This window comes from Balaenoptera ricei, chromosome 3, assembly GCF_028023285.1.
Source record: "Balaenoptera ricei isolate mBalRic1 chromosome 3, mBalRic1.hap2, whole genome shotgun sequence".
NCBI lineage: Eukaryota > Metazoa > Chordata > Mammalia > Artiodactyla > Balaenopteridae > Balaenoptera > Balaenoptera ricei.
The window spans coordinates 112,498,049-112,520,207 of record NC_082641.1 but is presented as its reverse complement, the minus strand read 5'-3'; the positions used below and the strand labels follow the sequence as shown (position 1 = coordinate 112,520,207).

Genomic DNA, 22,159 nt, shown 5'->3' with positions numbered 1-22,159 from the left:
TGTTTCCTCAGCACCGCAGGACTCTTACTTTTCACGCTAGTCACATGGATTTGTCATGAGTTGACTCATATTCAGACTGGGACGGGGGCTCCCCTGAGACCCAACCACAGGGAGTTTGCGGCTCAGGGCCAAGGCCTGGCTCTGTATATCCTCGGTGCACACCTTTGCAGGCCAGGGCCCTGGAGACATCATCTAAAACTGAAGGTCAGCTTCCACTTGGAAAAGTCCACCTGTGGGGATGCTGCTGGCTGGGAGCACAGAAGAGTGACGTCTAACCCCTGACACAGAAGAAACGGGACATCCTTGGGCCAAGACAGTCATGAGAGATGGTAGTCTGGGCTCCTTCCCACCCTGTAGGTGTAATTTCTCACGGGCTGAATTTAGCCAGACTCCTTAACATCTCTGGGCTTCCTCTCCTGTGTAATGGATGGGGTTCATGATCCCTTCATCACCAGGTTTGGGGAAGGTGAGGGTAGCTCTTGGTGAGGAGGCCTGGCACCGCTCCTTCGGCACTGGCTGTTGGGGGTCCAGAGTGAGGCTAGAGGGAAGGGCAGGTACGAGCCACACTGTAGCCATGGCATGAGGCTCCCGGGTGGGCACAGGATCCCACACCTCCCAGCAACAGCCCTGGCCACCACCTTTCCCACATTCCTGCCTCCAGGGGAGCTTCAGGCTGGGCTACAAGCTGTACCCTTCCCCTCAGGGCTTGGTAAATTGCTGACACTGCCGTCCCCTGCTCATCCATCTGCCCACCAGGAGGAGTCTTAGATACCAGGGCTGATCAGCCTGCCTTCTGTCCTCAGGCAGACAGGAGCTAATGCTCTAATAGTGGTGGCTCCTTCTTTGTGGCTGGCATGGATTTGGCATCACAGCCACTTCCTGAGGCCGATGCCTCACCTCGGACCAGAGGCCTCTCCTGGCCTCCTGGGGCAGCGCAGGAGAGCTTCCGAGGACTCGCCACTGTGAGCTTGAGGAAGAGTCTGCCGACCACGTTCAGTTCCTGGATCTAATTTACTACAATACCTGAGCACCTATTACCTTGTCTCAAATGGCTCTTGTGAGGATAAAGCCAGGAGCTCAAGTAGTCAGGTGTCAGGTAATGAGGAAGGGACATGTAAGAAGCCCCTCATTCACCTTGAAGAGTGAGGAGGAAACGTTACTTAGAGTGCTTCCCTAGCCCCCTGGTGCCAGGCCTCACATGGGCCAGACACTTCGGTCTTATTATGCCAAAGGAGGTCTGCCTGGAGATGGCAGACACGCCTGGCAGCCCACTGGCTGCATCACTTGGGGAACTGAGTGAAGACAGGGCCATGCTGTTCAAGGCTTTGGTTGCTGTGACCTTCCTGTTGCTGTGTGAAGGCTGGGCTTCCTGAGCAAGCTGGGGGAAGCTCCTGTCATTCCCAGGCCTTCTTTTATCCCCAGCACGGACCCAGACACACCTGTGACAGGTTGGGATTGTGTGGGGGAATGGAAGATGAAAAACAGGATCCTCAGGCCTGCAGGTGACCGGCAAGAGAGAGGGGAGTAGACTGGGACCAGTAGGTGTGGGGTATGGGGTGTGGGGGAATGTGACCCCTTCATGTACTGAGTACTTGCCACATGCCAGGCACTGTGCCCAGCACTTTGCAAGCCCAGTCTTATTCCCACCAGGGTACCAGCAGGTTGCTATTTCTCCCATCTGTAAGTCCTCCAGCTGCCACCTCAGCAGAGCTGTCCCCATTTGCTGCCTCTAGTCCTCAGCTCTCATTATCCCTTCATCCAGGCCAGTCTCTTGCCCCATCACTTCCCTAGGTGACCCGTCAAGGTCCCCAGTGACTTCCCTGTTGCTGAACTCAGCGGTCAATTCTGTCTGCATTTTACCTGACTTCTCAGCACATTGAACACAACTGATTTCTCCCTCCTCCTTGTGGTAGTTTCTTCACTTGGATTCCAGAATGCCACACTTCCCTGATTTTCCTCTAACCTCAGAGACCACTCCTTCTCGGCCGTGTTTCTGGCTCTTCATCTTCTTCCTGACCTGACCCAAGGCTTGGCCCTCAGTTCTCTATCAATCCTCACCTCCCAGGGTGCTCTCATCCAGGCTTACGGCTTTAAACGTCTTCATCTGATGACTCCACATCTGAATCTCCAGCCCCCACTTCTCCTAGCAACGCCACTCTCCAAATGCTCCCCAAATTCAACATGTCCAAAGTAGAACCTTTGACTTCCTGCCCCAAACATTCCTCTCCATCTTCCTCAGTTAATGGTAACTCCCTCCTTCCAGTTGCTGAGACCAAACAGCTTGGAGTCACCTTTGACGCTTCTTTTTCTCACACTCCACCTCCAATTTGTCAGCAAATCCTAATGGCTCTACTTTCAAAATATAACAGAATCCAACCACTTCTTTCTTTCTCCCTTTCCCCACCCAGTCCAAGCCACAGTCACTTCTCACCTGGCGACTGCAGCAGCCTCCTGCTTCCTCAGTCCTCCATCCAGCAGCCATATAAATCAGATCACGTCGCTCCTCAGCCCAGGCCTATGAAGCTCCAGGATCAGGCCCCCAACTACCTCTCTAACCCCATTACCTTCCTCTCTCCTTGCTCGCTATGCCCAGCACTTCTCATGGTTGTTTCAGCCTCTTCCTCCAGTGGTCATTTTTAACTGTGCCAGGATGGGAAGTGGGTTGGGAAGTACAGCTCTAAGCTTGCTGACCTTTCCTCTATAGGATCCTGGGCCAGTATGCCCCTTGTAAAATGAGCATGATCATATCAACCCTGACTACCTCATTGGTCATGGATGCAAAAAACCCTGCTTCATCCTAGAATTTTTGGGAGCAGGAGCCAAGGGCCTATGAAGGTAGAAAGCTTTCTGGAAGCCTCGGGGGCCTTTTTACCTGGATAAGTTCCTAGGACAGGGATTAGCCAGATCCCAGGCCTTGTGGCACACAGGGAGATTAGCCTCAGGGCCCACTCCCTCAGGAACCTGGGACCCTGGTGGAAGGCATTCCACTATTCGCCGTCTAAGGGCACAAATGCCTGGAGCCCTGGTGCAAGGGGTGGAATGAACACCCTCCACAGGGCCCTGCAGACCACGGAGCTTTCAAGTCTAAACTTCTGCTTCAGAGAAGGCCCTGCCATCCAGCCTTGGCTCTGGCTTTTCAGCCCTCAGAGTTATAAGCCTGGCTGGTGGAATAGGCAGCTCTAACCCTGGGAAATCTTAGGAGCAGAGGCTGGCGTCCAAGGTGCCAGCTCTAGGAAGACAGTCCCGGAGTCCCACTCTGCCCAGGGCAGGGAGAGGGTGCCTCCACAGCAGGTTTCGCACACACCACCTTCCCTGGGGAAGGCTCGTTTGGGCCAGGAAGCCCTGTCACCTGAGGGACAGCTAGAGCTGACCCTCCTTGGCCAGGCTGGTTAAGCTCCATGTTGTAACACAGCTCATTCTAGGTCTAGGAAACCTCAGACTCCAGCTCAGCCTATAGCCTCTGGCCTGGTATGTACGTGTGTGGACAGAGGGCTCATCCTGTCCCCCAGCCTTCCCCGGGAACTGGGGAAAAGCCTCATTCAACGGGAGTCTGTAGCCAGACCACAGGAGAGGTGCCAGGTGGGCGGAGGTGGGGCTGAGAACCTGCCGGCAGGTGGAGGCCCTGAGGTGCCAGGGCTCCAGGGCAGAGCACCGAGGGCCTGGCCAGTCCTTCCCACGTTCGTGCAGGCTGCCTTTCAGCCTCACTCCCCAGCCCCCTGCATGCCCGGTGGTGGCAGCCAGGGGCAACTGTCTGGCGCAGGACCTGGTGCCCCACGTCCCTCTCAGCCAATGGAACGTCCCGCTCCACGGCCTCAGCACAAGGCTGTCCCAGGGCTAGCCTGCCCAGCCAGCAGGGTGGAGTTGCCTGGGGCCCGGCCTGTGTCTGGGGAGCCGAGTGACTGGAGCGCCGCTCCTCTCCTCCCCTGATGGTGACTGTGTCCTGCCTCCGAGGGAAGGAGGCAGGCCTGGGTTGATCGTCCCCACCGGTCCCTGAGTATCTCGACGGCACAACGTCATCTCTTACCTCTGAGGGCAGAGTGCCAGGCATAGCGCTGGGCACTCAGTAAGCGCTCCCAGCATGGTGGGATGTATAAACAAATGAAAGACCTAACAGCAGACCATACTCCTTCATCAGCACACTCCAAGACCCCTCCAGACTGCAGCACTCCAGGACGAGTCTAGACTCTGAGACCCTTGGACTGGGAACAGCCTTAGCAGGGGCGGTCCTTCCTGCCACGACATTGCTCTTACTGTTATTCCCCACGCCAATTCAAAACCTATTGTCCCAAAGGCGGTCCTCATCCTTCTGGGATCTTTTCGTTAGCCCATGGCTGGAAATTCATCACTCTGGTGCCCCAGCATGCCCTCCTCTTGCTGAGCAGGCTGGAGCCAAGAAGGGGCCCTAGGGCAGGGCCAGGCAGGAGGAGGTGGAAATGAGGGACTCCTGAGGTCGGTCTCCTCTGCTCTGAAGTCGGGCTTGGGCCTGGCCGGGCTGCTCCCGCCTCCCTCTTCCCCACCCCCCAACTTCCTGCAGGCTCAGGTGAAAAATAAACACGGTCGGCATTTTCCCTGCAGACCGCAGAGGTCGGCTTACAGGCTGTGTGCACCCTGAGAGCCCTTGCCACCGCCAGCAGAGAAGCTCCCTCGCCTCTAACGGTTGACTCTGAAAACCCCCAAACGCTTAAGAAGCCGCACAACACTTTCTCAGCGAAGAAAGCTGCTGCTTCCTCTGGTCTCAAGCCTGGGGGGTGGAAGCGTGTGAGGCTGACAAGGCCCTCCCCAGAAGGCCTCCCCTTGGCAGGGACTGTGCCAGGAGAAGCACCACCCCCCAACACACACATACACACACTGCACCAGAATTCGCAGTTGATCACTCTCAGCAGACAGTCAGTCAGGATGTATTTTCTAAGCTCCTACTATGTATCAGGCAAAAGAATGTTTCAGGCCCGGAGATCAGCATTTGCTAATGACAACTGATGGTTTATACCCTGTGCGAGGCATAATTCCGAGCACCTTATAGAGTTTAACTCACGTACTCCTAAAACAAACCTAGGAAATAGGTACAATCATTATCCCCATTTAACAAACGAGGAAACTGAGATGGAGACATTACATAGCTTGCCCAAGGTCACACAGCTTGTAAGTGGCAGAGCTGAGATTCCACCCACTGTACTGCAAAGGCCCTACGGTTATCAAGGATAGAACAAAGGGGAACAGGGGAAGGAGTCCCAGTCCTACGCTCAGTCTCTCCCTTCTTCAGCCTAGTTGGTCAGGGTCACCTGAGCCAGTGCTCCCCTGACCCTAAAAATGCTCCAGTAAGTTCTGGGACCCCGGGATTGGGGTTCTAGCTACACCCCATGCCTGCCTGCCTGCTAGGGCTGTTGCCACCGGGAGCTTGCCTGATGGCAATAGTTGGGACGTGACCCCAGGTCCCCAGCCCACATCTCCCCAACTCACTATCGCACAGCCACACCCCAGCCATACCCAACCACGCAGCCCTGCCTCTCTCTTACCCTGGTGTCCAGCTCTTCTTCGCCTCTGCACCTTTACCCACCCCTTACGCCCTCCCCTCCCAGCTTTCCACACTTCCTCCTATACTCTTTGCCATACTGATTCCTTCTCATCCTGACCTCAGTCTAAGGGCCACTTCCTTAGGACTGTGACCTGGGTGGGGTTCCACCAGCCCAGCAGGCAGAGCTGCCCACTTGCTGCAGGGGTTGGCCTGGGGGTCCTGGAGGGCAAAATCGGCTTGTTAGTCATCTCTGCCTCTCCAGGGTCTGTACTCGGCATGTTCATTAAGACTTGCTGAATGAAGGCCTCTAGAATACCTGATGACCCAGAACCCCTGCATGCCTACCCACTCATCCAACCATGGACCTGACTTCAGTCTCTTGGCTCCTAGAAGGGGGAAGTGGGGGGTATTCCTGATGCCCGCTCTGGAGCTGCGGAACGGCCCTTGGGACGAGTCCACAGAAGGAGGGCAGATCCACACCTCGAGCTAGACAGAAAGGTGGGCTATTGATAGAGTTACTGTTCTCTCTGCCAAGTGCGCAGATGTGAAACTGAGTATTGTAAATGCCACATGTGACAACTGATTTGAGGCAGGCATTATCCTTCCCGTTTTACTCATGAGGGAAGTGAGGCTCAGTGACGCTGAGGAAATTGCAAGTCAGTGCTGGGGACCCCTTTAAGGTCTCTCAAGGTCTTCAAGCAACACCAGACAGGCACATTCTCATCTCTCACCTCCTTTCCCTCTGTGCTCCAGCCACTTTGGCCTCAAGGGCCATGCTGTTGCCTCTGCCTGGAGAGCTCTCCCCCCACTTGTTGGGCTCTCAAAGTTGGGTCCCTAGGAGTACGTGTAGGTAGGGCCCAGTGTGAGCCAGTGTTTAGGGAGCGTGTGGCAGCACTGGACAAAGCACCCTGGCTGGGGCTGGGCATGGTCACAGCAGCACACAGGAGGCTGGGAGGAACTGGGGCCACTGCTGGGAGTCAGGGACATCCTGCCTGGCAACTGAGACCCTGTGCCTCCTTCTACCCCATCTCCTCCTTCCTGCAACACCTTGGGAGTCAGAATTCACCAGCCAAAGCCAGGGCCACCACTAGTTCATATGGTGCCTTTGTGCTAATTAGAAGAAGTACCCCTTCCTCTGGAGAGACAGCCAGGCCCACACCAGGGCACGTGGCTTGGGGAGCATAGTGCAGGCTAGATTTCAGCTCCTTGGCCCACATCCCCTGCATAACCCCACACAGTGGCCCTGCTCAAAAGGTTCTCTCCAGTTCTCAACTTCTCTTCCCTGCATTGCCAGAAACCAGGCCACGCTCCATCCAGGGTCTGCCGCTGAGCCTCTGCTCTGGCCTTGATCAGTTCCTCTGGACTCCTCCCAGCTCCAGGGCCCACTAGTGCCCACCACACACAGCTCCCCCAGACCTCTAGGTCTGGAGCTGGGGATCCACTGTCCAGCACCCACGGTGCTTAAGCACCAAGGAGTCTGGCCAGTTTCTGAGTGGGAAGCTGCCCCACGGCCTGGGACCATGAGAATGAACTTCCCAGAAGGAAGCAGGTCCTCCAAAGGGGACTCGCCTGCCTATCAGCCAAGCCTTGATGTGCGGGCTCCCGCAGACCTGTCTGCAGATATCCCCCGGCTGGGCTCATGCCCTTTTATCGCCAGTCGCCGCTCTGGGCCCTGCTGCCCAGGACATGGTGCTCTCCAGAGGACGGCCCTCAAGCTCCCCGCCCACAGCGTGCTGGACGCCTTGTGCTAGACGCCCACCGCAGAGCATGGAGCCGCGGCCGTGTGGCCAGCTGAGCTGGAGGGCTGGGGTATGGCTGGGCCACACCCTTGTGGACCAGGAGGCTTTAGTCCCGCCTGCCAGCACAGGACTGTGGCCAGGGATGCACAGAGCCCTCCCAGGTCCACGTGGCCAGTCCAGCAGCTGCCCGGCCTCGACATCAGATAGGGGGTCCTGCCACAGCAGAGGCGAGGACTGGAGTCCCTGCCTACAGCTTTGGCAAACCACAGGCCTGCTAGAGACCCAGCCTGGCCCCGAGGCACCCCCGGAGCTAGCGGAACCTCACTGAGCTGAGTGGCCTGGCCCACAGCCTCCAGCGGTTTCTATGCATTCGTTTACTTTTGTTTTCCTTCTTCCTCTCTGAGGTAAACGCCCCTCAGGACAGGATGTTTTTAGAGGAAAATATAAGCTTCCGGGAGCTGCTGCAGCGGAGCTGCTAGTTGATGCTACCGACACACTGTCTGGGGACTCTGCAGCAGCCCGGGGGCTGGGCGTCCCCTGTCCAGGCAGTCGCCCTCCCAGCTCCTCACGGCCCAGCCCTCCGGGAGCCCATGTGCCTGAGGCAGAGGCCAGGGCACAACCTCGGCTCAGGCTGTCTTTGGCAGCAGGGAAAGCCAGGCTCTGGGAAGAAGGCATTTGAGGAGTTCAGAGATTTTGCTCCCCTGGGAGCAAAACCAAAAGGCTTTGTAGAAAAGGCACGAAGAAAGCAGTGGAGGTGCAGACTTAGAGACGGCAGCCCCCACTAGTGACAGCCTCCTGTGTGCCTAGCACCCTGCAGGGTCCGCCCCCCGCCCCCCGAATCCCACCAGTCTTCCCAACCACTCTGTGACGTGTGTGTACAGATTGTGCGGATGAGGAAAGGGTAGCCGGGAGAGGTTAAACGACTTGCCCAAGGTCTCAGAGCAAGTAATGACAGATCGGGATTTGAATCCAGCCCTTTGGGGTTCCTGGCCAGAGATCTTTACCACTCAGTGAGAGGCCTCACAGGCCAGCTGGTAGCGCACCAGCAATGGAGACCACACGTGTGAGGCGCGGGAGCCGAGTGGTTGCCAGGTTCTCCCCCCCGACACTGGGTCTCCTCACTAAGACCTCCACCCACCCGGGACCTGCTGGATTTTGCCAGCAACACCCTGCCCTCATAGGAGGTGACGTGGGTCCTCAGTCGTAAATGACTAAAGGAACCGTGAGAAGTCATTCTTCCCACCAGGTCTGGCCTCTTTTCCCAGTCCACGTGCATGCGGGGTGGGATGGCCACCCGCAGAAGAGTTAGTGTGCTGCCCAGGAGCGAGAGCCAGGACAGCCCGGCGCAGGGCCCAGAGAGGCAGAGGCTGATGGGCAGCGACGGCTCAAAGGTGGGAGGCAGAGGAGACTTGGAGATCTCATCCCCAGCCTTGGCACTGCATTCCTGCCCCGATTAATTCCAGCCAGTTTCTGAGAAGCAAAGACAAGATGGGGGTCTCTGAGTTACCTGGTCTGTTCAGCTGCCTGTACCAGCCCCGGGAGGACAGTTCTGCCCTGGGGCCACAGTCAGGAAGCTCACTTGGGTCTAACCCTTGCAGCTACTGCCAGTTAAGGAAGGCCCTTGGGGCTCTGCCTGGACTCAGTCTGGTGGTTTATCCCAAGTGAACAAGGCAAAGAGTGGAAAGGAGCCGCTGGAGGCTTCAGGCCCCAGGATGCTCCCACCCAAGCCCCTCACGCCAAGTGTAAGCAGACGGAGGAGGGCAGGGCTGCTCCAACTGCCACAGGGGCCCTCTTGGGGTGGAGCCCTCTAATGAGGTGGAGTTAGGGGGTTCCAAAAACCACAGCAAACAGCTTTTACAGATACACACCTGGGTCTAACACTATAAAAATACAGGGAGAGGGTGAAACACTAAATTCCTGGGGGAGGTGAGGAGTGGGGATGGATGGGATGGGGGAGCCAAGGGGACCCAGCTGTAGCTATAAAACCCAATTTTTCAAAAATGAGTGGATAGATACGTTGTCTAAGAGGCAAGGTAGCAGGTGGTAAGGGCAGGGAACACAGAGGTAGATGCCTGAATTCACATCTCTCCTCCAGCACTTGCAAAGTGCGTCTCTCTGTGCTTCGGGTTCCCCATCTGTACAGTATCCATATCTCATAGGGATTAAATGAAGTAATATTTGTGTCTGCTAATATTTTTTAAAATTAATGAAGAAGAAAACAAAAGACAAAGGCGAGCATGTCCCTAGACCAAGGCTTTTCAGGAAAGCCAGCCTTTGTGCCAGGCCAGGGCTACTGGCCCTCGATTTCCTTTGGTCTACTGCCAGATTGCTGTTGGGCCAGACTCCTGAGGTCCTGACTAGCCCAATGACCAGAGCCAGGGCAGGGGCAGGGGGAGGGGTGGGGGGTGGCACGGGAGGAGCAGAGGAGGGCAGTGGTAGAAGAAGAAACTCTCAAAATGCCGCAGCAGGGTTGGGAGGTGGATCTGGTTCCCAAGGGGTTTGGGGAGGGGACACTCATGCGCAGGGATGCCCTCAGATTCCTCAGTCCAGCCATTCCCATTGTCTCAGAGCCTAGGACACCCTCTAGCCCATCCCTGGACCACACAGAGGAGGGCACCTGGGCCAGAGAAGTCCAACAGTGAGCTCCAAGCTAAGCCAGGACCAGGGCCAAAGTTAGAAAGAAGGAATCAACCTACACATAGTCTTAACTGTCCTTGCATCATGCATCAAACCTGATGTAATCTTTTTTTTTTAAATTTAATTTAATTTTTGGCTGCGCTGCGAGGCTTGCGGGATCTTAGTTCCCTGACCAGGGATTCAACCCATGCCCTCGGCAGTGAAAGCGCGGAGTCCTAACCACTGGACCACCAGGGAATTCCCAAACCTGATGTCATCTTAAATGTCATTTATAAACACTTTTCCAGATAATATTTATTCTGGAAGCCCTGAGGTCCTGCTTCTAACCAAGAAACAACCCTTTTGGCCCCTGATAGCATGTAGTCCAGCCCTGACCCAGGTCCGGAGCTCTGAGGTCACGCCCAGGGGGGGCAGTAAGGGCCAAGTCTTTCCTTGAGGCCAGAGGAATTCAGCTCATAAACTCAACAGGAGTGGGTTCAGCTTTGCAGCCTGCAATGCTCCCAACGAGCTCCACACAATCAAGACCAAAGGGACAGAGCAGAGCCTGGGCTTTGGGGTAAAACAGACCTGAGTCCAAGTCCTGACTCTGCCAAGTACTAGCAAGTTCTTAACCTCTCTGAGCCTCAGCTTTCCCATCTGTAAAATGAGAGCAATAATAGTATCTACTTTCTTGGTTTCTTGTAAGGATCTTGATATCAGGATTAAAAGTCCCCAGCTTAGGTCTGGCACTTGGGAAGTTCTTGACATGTGCACTATTACTGTGGCTGTTGTTATTCTTGCAACTGTTTACGAGCACCTACTATGGGTCATGCACTATGCTGGCCACTAAGGTTCCAGCAGTGAAGAAGACAGATGTGGCCTTGGCCCTGTAGATCCTCTCTAGCCCTTTTGATTCCAACCACCATCCCTTAAACCCCACCTCAACACGGCCATCAACCCTTGTGGCCTCTGCAATCCCAGCTTCATCTGGCCCCACACCCTTTGGTCTATGTTCACCCCCCCAGCCCCACCCATGGGGTTGCCCACCACAGCTGGGGGGCTCCCAGGCTGCAGCCTGCTTCAAAGCCTGTCGGCAAGCTCTGGGGCGGCTGCTGCAGCCCGGCGCACACTCGGGGCCGCCCCGCCTGGACCCTGGCTATAGCCGCAGAGACCTCACTGCCGCTGCTGCAGAGCTCTCTCCACAGGCTGCTTCTCAGCGTCCCTCAGCGCCCACCCACCCCCTGCCTGCCCGGCCACCGGGCCAGCCACAGAGCCATCTGATTTGAATGAAACTTCAAACTTAATGACTTTCATGCTGGTTATTTAAAACGCAATGTAATTTTCTTAAACACCCTATTATTTCTTTTGATAGCTACAAAGCTTCCCCCAATCCCATAAGCATGTTTATTTTTAGGGAAAAGAGTGGTTTTGCAGTTGGTCATGGAGACTATAGGGAAAAGGAGCCTGCAGAAAGTAGGACAAAGAGTCAACCATAGCAGCCTGGAGACCCACAGCTGCCTTGCCTTCGTGCTGGGGCAGGCTCCACTGACACCATGGGGTCCAGGGCAGGACCCTGCCCTTCTCATACCAGCACATCCGCCAGCGGCCCTCCTGTCTACCATCTGACAGTGGCCAAGTTCCCCTTCCTGTGCTTCCCCTCTACAGGCCCCAGTGTCCTCATCTGTAAGATGGTTCCACTGGCTTCCCACAGACATGCCAGGCATATATGGTCTGGAGAAGGGGTCCTGGGGCCACCGACATGCCCTCAGCTGCCTCCTCCGGACATTCTGCCCTAGGTAAGGCCTTGAGGCCTGCAGCTTTGACCAACTGGACGAGATCTGTGCCCAGATAAAGTGGCCTCCGGCAGTGGCTGCCCACACTGGGAGGGTGGGTGGGTGTGGCCCTGCCAGTCGGGGCCCCCTGGCAAGGGAGGTGGCCTAGTGGTGGGTGTGCGTGCAGAGGTCAGCCGAGCCCCGCCAATGCGGGGTGTCCTCTGGGAATGGCTATTTTTAGATCCCAGGCTTTCATGTGGCCGAATGATGTGCAGTTTACAAAGCACTGGTAATGCGTTTCAGATGGCGGCCCAGCAGACCGGGAGGCTGGGCCTCCTGCCACCAGAGCCAGGTCAGAGTTAGTCAGAATACCCTCAACTGGACTCCTGTCACCTGTCTCTCCCTCCCTACAATTCCTTCTTGCCTGACGGGGAGACTAGGCCTGGAGCAGTTCTTGCAATGCCCAACAAAGTCCCACCTGAGGCCCACCCGAGCAGCAGGCCTCTCCAGCTGACGCTTATCTGAACCTCAGAAATCCTCATGGCCAGGGCTCCCCACCCCCGTTTACAGAAGGAAACTGAGGCCCAGAGAGGTTAACAGATTTGCTTGAGGTCACACACCCAGGGGAGAAGGTGGCCTCGGTCCCTGGCTTCCTTACCCATCATAGCCCCCTCCCCTCATGGGCAAATTGGGCTTCCTGGAAGGGGTGATCGGCCAGCCCTGGCTAGGCTGCCCAGACACGGGGGGCTGGGGCAGCTGTAACCATGCACCCCCAGGACCCACTGTTCCCTGGGGCCACATCCTGCCCATCCACGCCTGCAGCCCCAGCCGCACACTCGCCATCAGCTGAAAGCAGGGAGTGTGGAGCCCAGACACCTCTCCGTCCATGGAGAGCGAAAAAGATGGTTGTTTTAATGGCAGGGGTGAAGGGGTTGGCAAAGCATCTGCTTCCTCTGATCTCCAAGGAGCTTTGGCTGTGGAGTTGGCTGTGACATGAAGGCTGTGTGTCACCATCTCTCTCTGGGCTCTAAAGCCGTATCTGCTGGCACAGCCCAGGCAGGCAGGCCCCATGGCTGGGACAGGCTCCATGGCTGCCTCCCCACAGGAGAGGGCCAAACTCACCAAACTACCACCTTGGTCCAGGGACCCTATCCAGCAGGGGACAGTCCCTCTCCCACCAGGGGACTGAGCCAATGGGAGCCCCATGTTCTGCAGGACCAGAAGGGGCCAAACCCTCTGACCAGGACAAACCCTCCCGGGCTGCAGCTCAGAGACTACGCATGCCAAGGCTGATGTGGGCCACACCTCTTTAAGGGAGGGAGGCGGCACCCACGTCCAAACCCCAAGCATCAAAGGTCTGCGAGCTGAGACAGCAAACTGCCTGAAGGAAGAAGCTAACAATGTCCTGGGTTCTCAGAGACCCTCCATTGACTCCTGGGGCCTTGGAGTCCTGCTAGAGACAGTGCTGATGAGACGTGCTCTCCACACCCTGGCTAAAGCACCAATGGGCTGTACAACCTGACCTCTGGGGTTCAGCTCCCCTCAGGAAACAGTGGACAAGACCCTGGACTCATGACCCTGGAGTGAGACTGAGAGTCAAAAGAAATAACACAAAACTTCCACCTCTGAGGCACTCCTGCCTTGCATGTGCCAGTTCGCTCGGGTCTGCCCTGCCCAAAGCCCACCCCCTCCCTTGCATCCCAGCATCCACCTGCCCCAGCTGCCGGCTCTGCCCGCCTCACCCTCTATGTTCAACTCAAACCATCTCCGGTGGGCACCACACTGCCCTTCATGCTGCTAACACACTGCAGGTACCCACCAGCCACTCCTGGGCTCCGGAACCAGCGCCGCCCGGGTATTAAGGTCACGTGCTGCGCCTTCAGTGCTGGCCCTTCTCCAGCCTCACAGACCCTGGGCTTCGGGTGGCCCTTCCAATGACCAAGAACATACTAATTTCTGCCTCTCCTCCTCTGCTTGAGCTGTGCCCCTAACCTAGAGCATTCTCCCACTCTCACCTTTGCAGGTTCTGGGCCAGCCAGAACTCTCCCCTGTCAGGAAGCCTTCCTGGCCGCCCCCACTGGCCTCCCTCCCTCCTCAGTGCCCTTTATCCAACACGGCCGACTCCGAGCCCCCAGGAGAGTCTCTTTGCGTTGCCAGAACTGAGCTCTGGGGGGTGGGGCAGAGGCAGCCGTCCCCTCTGTGCTTAGCCAAGGCCAAGTGGGGCTCCGTAAATACCGGTTAAGAGTCTGGACCAGGATTCTAGATACAGCTGGCACTATGTCGTTGACCAGCTGAGGGCCCGAGGGCTGGCTGGGCCGGACAGCTGTCCTCTTTGCCCTGCCCCAGGGGAACTGGCTGCTGAGCTGAGGACGGACAGCATCAGGGGCTTTAGTCCAGCCGCACCTTCAGGAGCACTGCACCTACTGGCCCGGCGTCCTTTACAAGGGCCGTTCCCACACAGTGTTAACAATCCCTCCCACAGTGGCTTCCACTCATGAAGCACCTACTATGTGCCGGGAACGCCACATACACTATCTCGTTCCATTCCACAGTAACCCAAGGAGGTAGGAACCTTCGCTATCCTCATTTTTAGATGAGAAAGCTAAGGCCCACAGGAGTTAACTTACCCAAGGCCACTCAGCCAAGAAGTGGAAGATATGGTATTTGAGGGCGGAGCTTCCCAACTCAGGCCTTCCCCCTTCACTCCTCTAAGGGGCCTTGGATAAGTCCCTTCCCTGACCTGGCTTTACTGTCCCCACCTGCAGAGGAGGGTTGTTACCCAAGGATCTGTGCACCGTACCGTTGGGGGAGGGGGAGCCCTGTGACCTGATAAAACACCTGTTTCCTCCAACAGAGTCTTGTTTGTACACAGTGGCAGGAAGCAGCCAGTCACAAGGTATGAGGGAGTGTGACTGTATGGCTTCGGGACCGCAGCTGCCCGAGGAGGCTCAGAGAGGGCTGCGGCTCCCCTTGTCCCCTCCATGTGGCTCTGTGCCCACCCTGATCCAGCCTGACCTCAGCAGTTATGCGACTTGAAACCAGTGCCCCTGCAGCCCATTCTTACAGCTCAGCTAAACCTCCCTTCATGCAGGAACGGGGCTTGGGTGTGATCTTAGGAGACCCAGGAGGGCATGGGCTGCCAACTGGCCATGAGAGGGGACCACCAAGGCCCCCTCTCTTCAACTCCACTCACGCCTAAGTCTTGGGAGCACCTGGGGAAGCAGGCAGAACTGGTATGGATATCCCTGTTTGCGGGCTATGGAAGCTGGCTCGTGAAACCCTGCTGGGGCCAGGGGAAGAATACCTGGGTCCTGGTGACCAACTCAGGGCTCTCTGTCAGCCCCTCCACCCCGCTAAACTGGAGGAGTGGATGGCAGCCCTAAAACTGCAGCCCCTGGTGACAGGGTGGGGCAGGGGTCTGCAGGATAGGCCTCCTTCAGGGTGATTTCCTGGCCCTGAAATGCATCAGGGAAGCCCCCAAAACAAAGTTTCACCTTGGGAGCAGCTGGCGGTGAGGGGGTTGCTGCAGATTTTCCAAATACCACACAGCCTTCCAAGTCAGGAAGGAATGCAAGTCAAAATTACTTTTAAGTCTCACTGCCCACCACGAACCTATAAAACGAACAACAAAAAAGGGGAAACTCCACGTCAGCTATGCTTGGGCACCGCAAGGAACCCTCAGTGAACTGGGGCCATGATTCTTCCTACCTCTTGAACCCATAATTCTCTTTGAACATTATGCTCCAGGAAAATAATCAAAATGGAAACTAAGGAGTGATTTGTATAGAGCATCGTTCCCACTGGTAAAGGCGGCAAGCTGAGAGCAAACTAGAAGCCCCATGAGGGAGAGATGAATAATAAACATGAGGGAAAACAAGCAAAGAAGCCGTGCATGGGCACTGCCTGGGGGCCTGCACACCAGGGAAGCGTCGGAGCAAGACACAGGGGTGTTACACACGGGGCACCATGTGAGAAAAGCTCTGGGAGTGGTTCAGAGGCTAATGGCCATGAAGGTCTTTTCCCTTTTTTTTCTTACAAAATAGCTTAAGCCCCTAACATCTTGTGTAAAGGGCTTCTATACGGCTGGGGAAGGGGAGCCTCTTTCCGAAAAATCTCTGGGCGGTGGGAGAGGATTCTCAGGATGGAATGAGTGGCTATGGCTCCCAGTCTGGCCCCAGGAACAACACTTTTCCTCCCAAGAATGCCTGGGTGAGGCAGGCATTGAGGGGACCTGTACACCTGAGTCCCACCTGAGGGCTGGTCCCCAGGGTTCAGACTCCCAAACCCCGTGGCCCAAAGTGGAGATATAATTCTCCAGACAGGAGTGCACATGGAGCCTACCACTGAGCCACCACTGGTCCCAGAGGAGCCAGGACAGCAAGGGAGAGGGATCACTTGTGGCCAAACCCCAACCCCAGGCCACGCTGGCACCTTCCTGGGCACGTCCCTGGTACTGCTGCCTCCAGTCCTCACTCCAACTCTGGGAGGAGGGCTTGCCACTCCCATTGTGCAGATGAGGACACTAAGGCTCAGACATACTTCTGACACATGGGCTGTGTCTGGACTAAGCATGGAAAGTGCATCATAAATCAGTGCCAACCACCTTGGCCTGAAGAGCTGCCGGGGTGGGCACAGCAGCCGAGGCCTGGTGGGGGATGACGGAGGGCCCCACTTGGATGGTCAGAGCAAGTCTCTCTGAGGAGGTGACACCTGAATAAGCCCTGGGTGAGGAATGAGAAGCGGCAGCTAGGTGAAGAGCTAGAGAATGCCGAACTGCAGGAACGAGCGCAAAGGTCTTGAGGTGGAAAGAACTTGGTGGCTGTAAAACCTATCAGGCCACTGAGGTGGCTGCTTTTTAGGGAGAAAGGAAGAGTACGGTGCAGATGAGGAGGGGCGGTCAGCAGGGGCTGGCCACCCAGGCATTCAGGCCGTGGCGAGTGGCTTAGATTTTACTTCAAGAGCAATGGGAGCCTCTACAGGGTTTCATCAGGCGAGAGATGGGATCTGACTTATGTTTGGCTGCTCTGTGGATCCTGGATTGAGGGTTAGGGTAGGGTTGTGGGGAGGGACCCAGGTCCGCTGCAGGGACCCTAGAGGAGGTTGCCTTCCTGGAGGAGGGATGGTGATGGTTGGGGCTTGGGGGTAGCGAATGAAGTAGAGACGCGGAAGATTTGGGATGTCTGAAGGGAGCCCAGATGCCTGCCAGCCCCCTATTTGTCTTCATCTGGCAGACAACTCTACTCCTTCAGGAAGCTGCTCAGCAGACCCTCCCCACAGCCTAGGCAGGGGCCAGGTCTGCCCAGGACACGCCAGCAGGACCTTTTGTGACAGTACTCCTCTGGCCAGGGATTCAGGTCTATTCATCTGTCTCCTCCACTCAGCTGGGCACTCCAGGGGCAGAGGCTGGTTCTGCTCTGTCTGGTGCCCAGCCTGGTGCCAAACTCTCTCCTAACAGGCTTCATCCCAACCAGGGCCGGTGACCAACCATCACTACCCCTCCTCCGCGAGGCCCCACTGCTCACCCTCTGAGGGGTGTGGAGGGTTGGGTGGGTGCATCTCTGCAGAGCCCCCCCGGACAGGCTAGCCACACGTCAGCAGCACTTCCTTCCTCTGCTCAAGTCTTGCTCATACCCTCACCTCCTGCTCCCCCAGGGCTCGCTCCCCTCACTTGGACCTCAGACCTTGGAGTCAGAGAACATGAGCCCGATGGCCAGGAGTCCACTGCTTCAAGTGGGCTCCTCCATGTCAGATGTCTCCTGGCATGCCCAGACACCAGGATGGCACAGGGGAACAGCCCCAAGTCCCTGCAAGAGCCAAAAGGCTCAGCTCAGCTATTTTTTTTTTTAAATTGAGATGTAACTCACATACCTTAAAATTGACCATTTTAAAGTATACAATTCAGCGGCTTTTAATATATTCAAAAGATTGTGCAACCATCACCACTACCTAATTCCAGAACATATTCATCACCCAAAAAAAGAAACCCCATACCCATTAGCAGTCACTCCCCATTCTCCTCTTCCCTCAGCCCTCGGCAACCACTCCTCTACTTTCTGTCTCTATGGATTTGCCTATTCTGGGCATTTCATCTAAATGGCAAAAGGCTCAGCAGCCTTCCAGGCCACAGATACCAAGCAGAGCCCATAGAAGGGGTCCCAAGAGTGACATGGCCTCATACCCTTTTTGAGATGAGGATTTGCACCAGACTGTCAGTTCTGCACTAAGAGTCTGAGTTTCCCTAAGGATTGATGCCTTACTCATCCCAGAAATCCCTCAAAGTCTGGCGCAGGACCAGTCATTGCCCCTCCCCACCTCAATCCCAGAGCGGAGCAAACAAAACAAAACAAAACAATAGTGGCTACTGGTCTAGGCCAGTAACTGTCTGCAAGCCTACATTAGATGCCTGAAAGACATCAGCTATGAAATTAACTTTGACCTAATTTCCACTTCCAAAAACAGAGTTTGCAAGAAACCAAGTACCAAAAAGAAGGAACCTTTTGGGGAAAAAATCTCCCTCTGCCCCCCTGGCAGTTGTCTGTGAGGTGGTCATTTGGCCCATTGCTCCTGACAACGTTCAAGTCTGCCTGCTTTGAGGTGTCCAACGTAGCAGCCGCATGGGTATTCCACCCACACAAGGGCAGATGAGGTCCCTGGCACGGGTTTTCCCCACTGTCAGGGGAGGTCAAGCGTTCGGCCCTGAGCTCCCCCGCACAACTGTTGACCACTTGGATTCTCTCAGAGAGGGCAAAGAGCAAGAGGGGCCAAGTTCTAAGGCTCATGGGGAGGGGCTGGGCAGTGTGTCATCTGTCCCCTGAAGAGGGGCTCAGGAAAGCAGAGCTTTGGAAAAGAACTTCCAAAGGTGATTTTCCTCAGGTCCCCTACAAGGGACTCCTAACCCATCGTAAGAGTTTCTTTCCTCATTCCAGACACATGAACCTTGAATCACATGATAAATGTGCTCCCAAAACATGGGGTCAATTAATTTTGCTTTTTAAAACCTCACCATATTTTAAATGTCCACACAACTCTGAGTAACACAAAGAACTACTACTCTTATTTGCTATTTGGTTGTAAGTATCAGATTTGCTTAAAGGAGGCTCCCCTATATTCACGTACATCTTCCTCACCCAGCATCTCCCCAACTTAGGCCCTTGCCTCTGTCCTTGTCCCCAGCCCCATGGAGCAGCCGATGCCAGGGCACAGAAAGTCAGCTCCAGAGCCTGCCCTCCTCCTGTGTTCCCAGAAGCCAGGCTGTGGGAGGCTACAGCTGTGTGGGGAGGAGGACAAAGGGATCTGCCCCTATAAGAGAGGGTGTGACACATAGAAATGCATCTGCTGTAGCTTGAGAAAGAGCCCAAAGTTGAAAAAAATGAATGATCCAGGCCAGGGGAGTGATGGTGTGCCTGCCCTAGTTCCTACTCCCCCCCAATCCTGACTGCTAGAGGCAGCCATCCATCTGCCTACACTTCGACCAGTGTAAGCTAAAGGACACCAAATGGTCCCATCACCACACCCTTATGAAGAACGAGGCACTCCCACTCTGGGCACTCTCCTACCACTTGCCCAGGCTGTGAAAGAAACTCAGAAACACTGCCTTTTCCCTGCACCTCTGTGGAATCATAAGATGCTGGAGGGAATCTGCCTGCTAGGCCTGCTTTGGGTCCTAGGCCTTTTGTTTAGTCATGATTATCAGGGACCCCAGCCCCCTGTTGGCAGCTCACGTGCCTGTGGTTTGGCAGTGGTGGGTTATGTCCCACCACTTGGCCCCAAATCTAAAGGTTTACACCTTGTAGGGGGCCCCCAAAGCATCCTTCAGTATCAGCTCATGGAGGGTAGAGGTCTCTCGGGAGAGCTGCTGCGTCAGGTGGCAAGGTCAGAAGGTGAGCCCCTTGCCCCACAGACTTGGAAGGAAGCGAATACCTCACAGACGGAGCCACCCCAGAGCAGAAAGCCAGACAGACCACTCAACCAACATATTCCTTCACAGATGAAGGAATGGGGGTCCAAAGGGCAAGGAGCTTATTTCTAGTCAGCTGCCCACCACCAGGTTTTCCATCCTGGGTTTCTGGAGAGAAGGCTCAATCTACTTTCTCATGTCCCACCAGCTTCAGCATGAAACAGCTTTCAGAACCAACCCTCCTCACTCCTGATCTGACACAGCCTGGCAGTCACTCTCCGCCCTCTGGGTGACCCCCACCACTAGCCATGTGAGCCTCCTACTGCTGGCCTGACCTGCACTGGGTCTACATTTGCACCCAACACCCGCCCACCACAGATCCCAAACCCTTACGTGTACTCTAGAAGCTCTAATCTCACCCCTGACTTCGGCCAGCTGAGCACACTCTGAAACACTAATCTGAGTTTTTCGTAAGTGCAGCTTTACTGCTGCTCCACAGCACTCAGAAAGGGCTCTTCACACTTTAGGTCATCTGCACCAATGGGCAAAAAGCATGGTTTGTAATGATCATGGAATCTTCTCAAAGCACTGGGTGCTTAAATTTAATTTGAAAATTCATTAAACAGGCCGCTTACTGACACTACTGATTTGAAACACCTTTGCAAACCCTTCCTGGTGCATTTGAGACCAAGCCAGCTTCATAAAAACCCACTTTCCACACATCGTGTTCGGGTTGTTTCTCTGGTAAGGCCACAATCATGCCAATAAGGACAGAGCGAGTAGAGCATGTTTCTCCTGTACAACCAGGAGACCTGAAGACCAGCTTTTCTGCCCGCTCCTCTAAACACTGAGGACTGGGGCTTAGTGGGAGAAGGCTAACAGCAATGCTCACAGCTCCGAGCACACTACATACACCACCCTCAGGAGGGATGGGTGGTCTCAGCTTAACCGTTCTCCAAGCCGACTCCATCCCAGCATCACCTAGCACCAGGACAGGGCCCACGCCTGCTAGTGAGCAAGCTGGGAAGACAACAGCCAACCGCTGGAGGCAGGTGGGGTGCCTAGGGCAGCCCTCCTTCCTTCAGGGACGTTCTCCTTCTGGTTCAGATCCCGCTGGGTGTGGATGGGGAAAGAGACAAGAACAGAGTTCTGTATCCATTTTGTTCTAGGTAAAAGTCACTTCTTGCCCATGCCTCACATACCTGATCAAGAAGGTAGCAGGCACAAGGCGGGATGGGCTGCTGGGGCCACTTACCAGCGAGGGCTGCGGCTGGGGGTGCTGCCCTGCTCCCGACGGGGGTGGGTAGTGCATGAGCAGATTGAAGGCGGAGTAGACGGTGTCTTTGTACATGCCGCTGGCGCACTCCGGGGCCTTCAGGCCTGGAAAAACCACAGCTGGTCAGAAGCGCCAGCCCGGGCGGCTCGGGCTGAAGGCTGTCTGTTCGCTCGAGAGAAAATCGGAATTGCCAAGGGCTCCCCTTCAAGTTCGTGACTTGAAGGGCTGGGGGTGCCCGCAGTGCCAAGTTTCGACGAAGGACCCCGAGTTCGGGCCTCCCTTTCTCGGCCCCCACTCCGCCCTCCGGCCAAGGAACCTTGGCCAACGCTTTCTCCACAAGTCGGGGGATTAGTCAGTCACCTGGGCAGGAGGGGAGGCGGAGATGGCGGGGGTCTGTTTACTCCTATAAAGGTCAGGGCACCGGAAGTGACTCGAGCTCGGCGGCGCCCGGGAAACCCGCCCCCACTCCCCCACCCCCTTGGTTTTACCGCCTCCTCGAGCTGCAGTTGGGGGGAGGCACCCCCTCGGCTCCCTCCCGTCCTCAAAGGCCCCGCTCTCCCACCGAGGCCGGGCCTTAGCGGGAGGAGGGGAGCCGGGCCGGGCAGAAACTCACCGTCTTCCAGAGACTCTGTAAGTTTGTCGGGGAAAAGTCTCTGCGAAGTGTGTTCCCGCCCGAGAGCCTGCGGGGAGATCCAGAGGGGCCTTGAGAGGGCTGGGAAAGCTGGGGGCTCGGAGCCCGGGGCAGGAGGGGTCTGAGGGATGCGGACCCCCGAGGGCCTCGGGAGGGAGGGGCGGGGCAGCGCGAGCCGAGCGCCCGGGCCGGCGGAGCGCGGCGGCTGCGGGGGAGCAGCGGGGCGCGGGCCGGCGCTCACCTCGGCCCCGACCTCGGCCTCGCCGCGGGCACCGGCGCCCGCCCCCGGGACCCCCGCGTCGCCGGCCGCGCCCTCGGACTCATTGACGAGCGACGACTTGAGCTCGGCCAGGTCGCGCTCGGGGCCCGCGGCGCTGTCGCGGCTCTTGTCGTCCTGCTCCTCGCCCTCGTCCTGGAAAGCCAGCAGCTCGTCGGGCGCGCCGAGGTCGTCGCCGCCGCCCGCGCCGCCCCCGCCCGAGTCCAGCTGAGGCATGGTGCGCTCCGCCCTCGGGGGCGCGGGGCGCGGGGGTGCGGGCGCGCGGAGCCGGCCCGGGAGGCAGCGAGCCCGGAGTCCGGACCTCCGAGCCCGGAGCGCGGCGGGCGGAGCGCGGGCTGACTCCGCCTGGGCGGGCTGCGGGCGCGGGGCGCGGACGCAGGGCGCGGACGCAGGGCTGAGAGGCTCGGGGAGCTGGCGGGTCCGAACATCAAAGGCGCCG

At 56.7% G+C, this 22,159-nt stretch overlaps 1 protein-coding gene across 4 annotated transcripts in view; it reads right to left on the bottom strand.

Annotated features, from left to right (window-relative positions):
- The window catches only part of TCF7 (transcription factor 7), a 31,014-nt gene extending 9,078 nt beyond the window's left edge, over nucleotides 1-21,936 (bottom strand). For all 4 annotated transcript variants that reach the window (XM_059919473.1, XM_059919475.1, XM_059919474.1 and 1 more), the window contains exons 1-3: nucleotides 21,685-21,936; nucleotides 21,426-21,492; nucleotides 20,792-20,916 (exon numbers count right to left, since the gene is read on the bottom strand). In XM_059919473.1, the coding sequence (XP_059775456.1) occupies nucleotides 20,792-20,916; nucleotides 21,426-21,492; nucleotides 21,685-21,936 (444 nt within the window). The remainder of the gene's footprint in view (nucleotides 1-20,791; nucleotides 20,917-21,425; nucleotides 21,493-21,684) is intronic.
- Nucleotides 21,937-22,159: the final 223 nt, after the last annotated feature.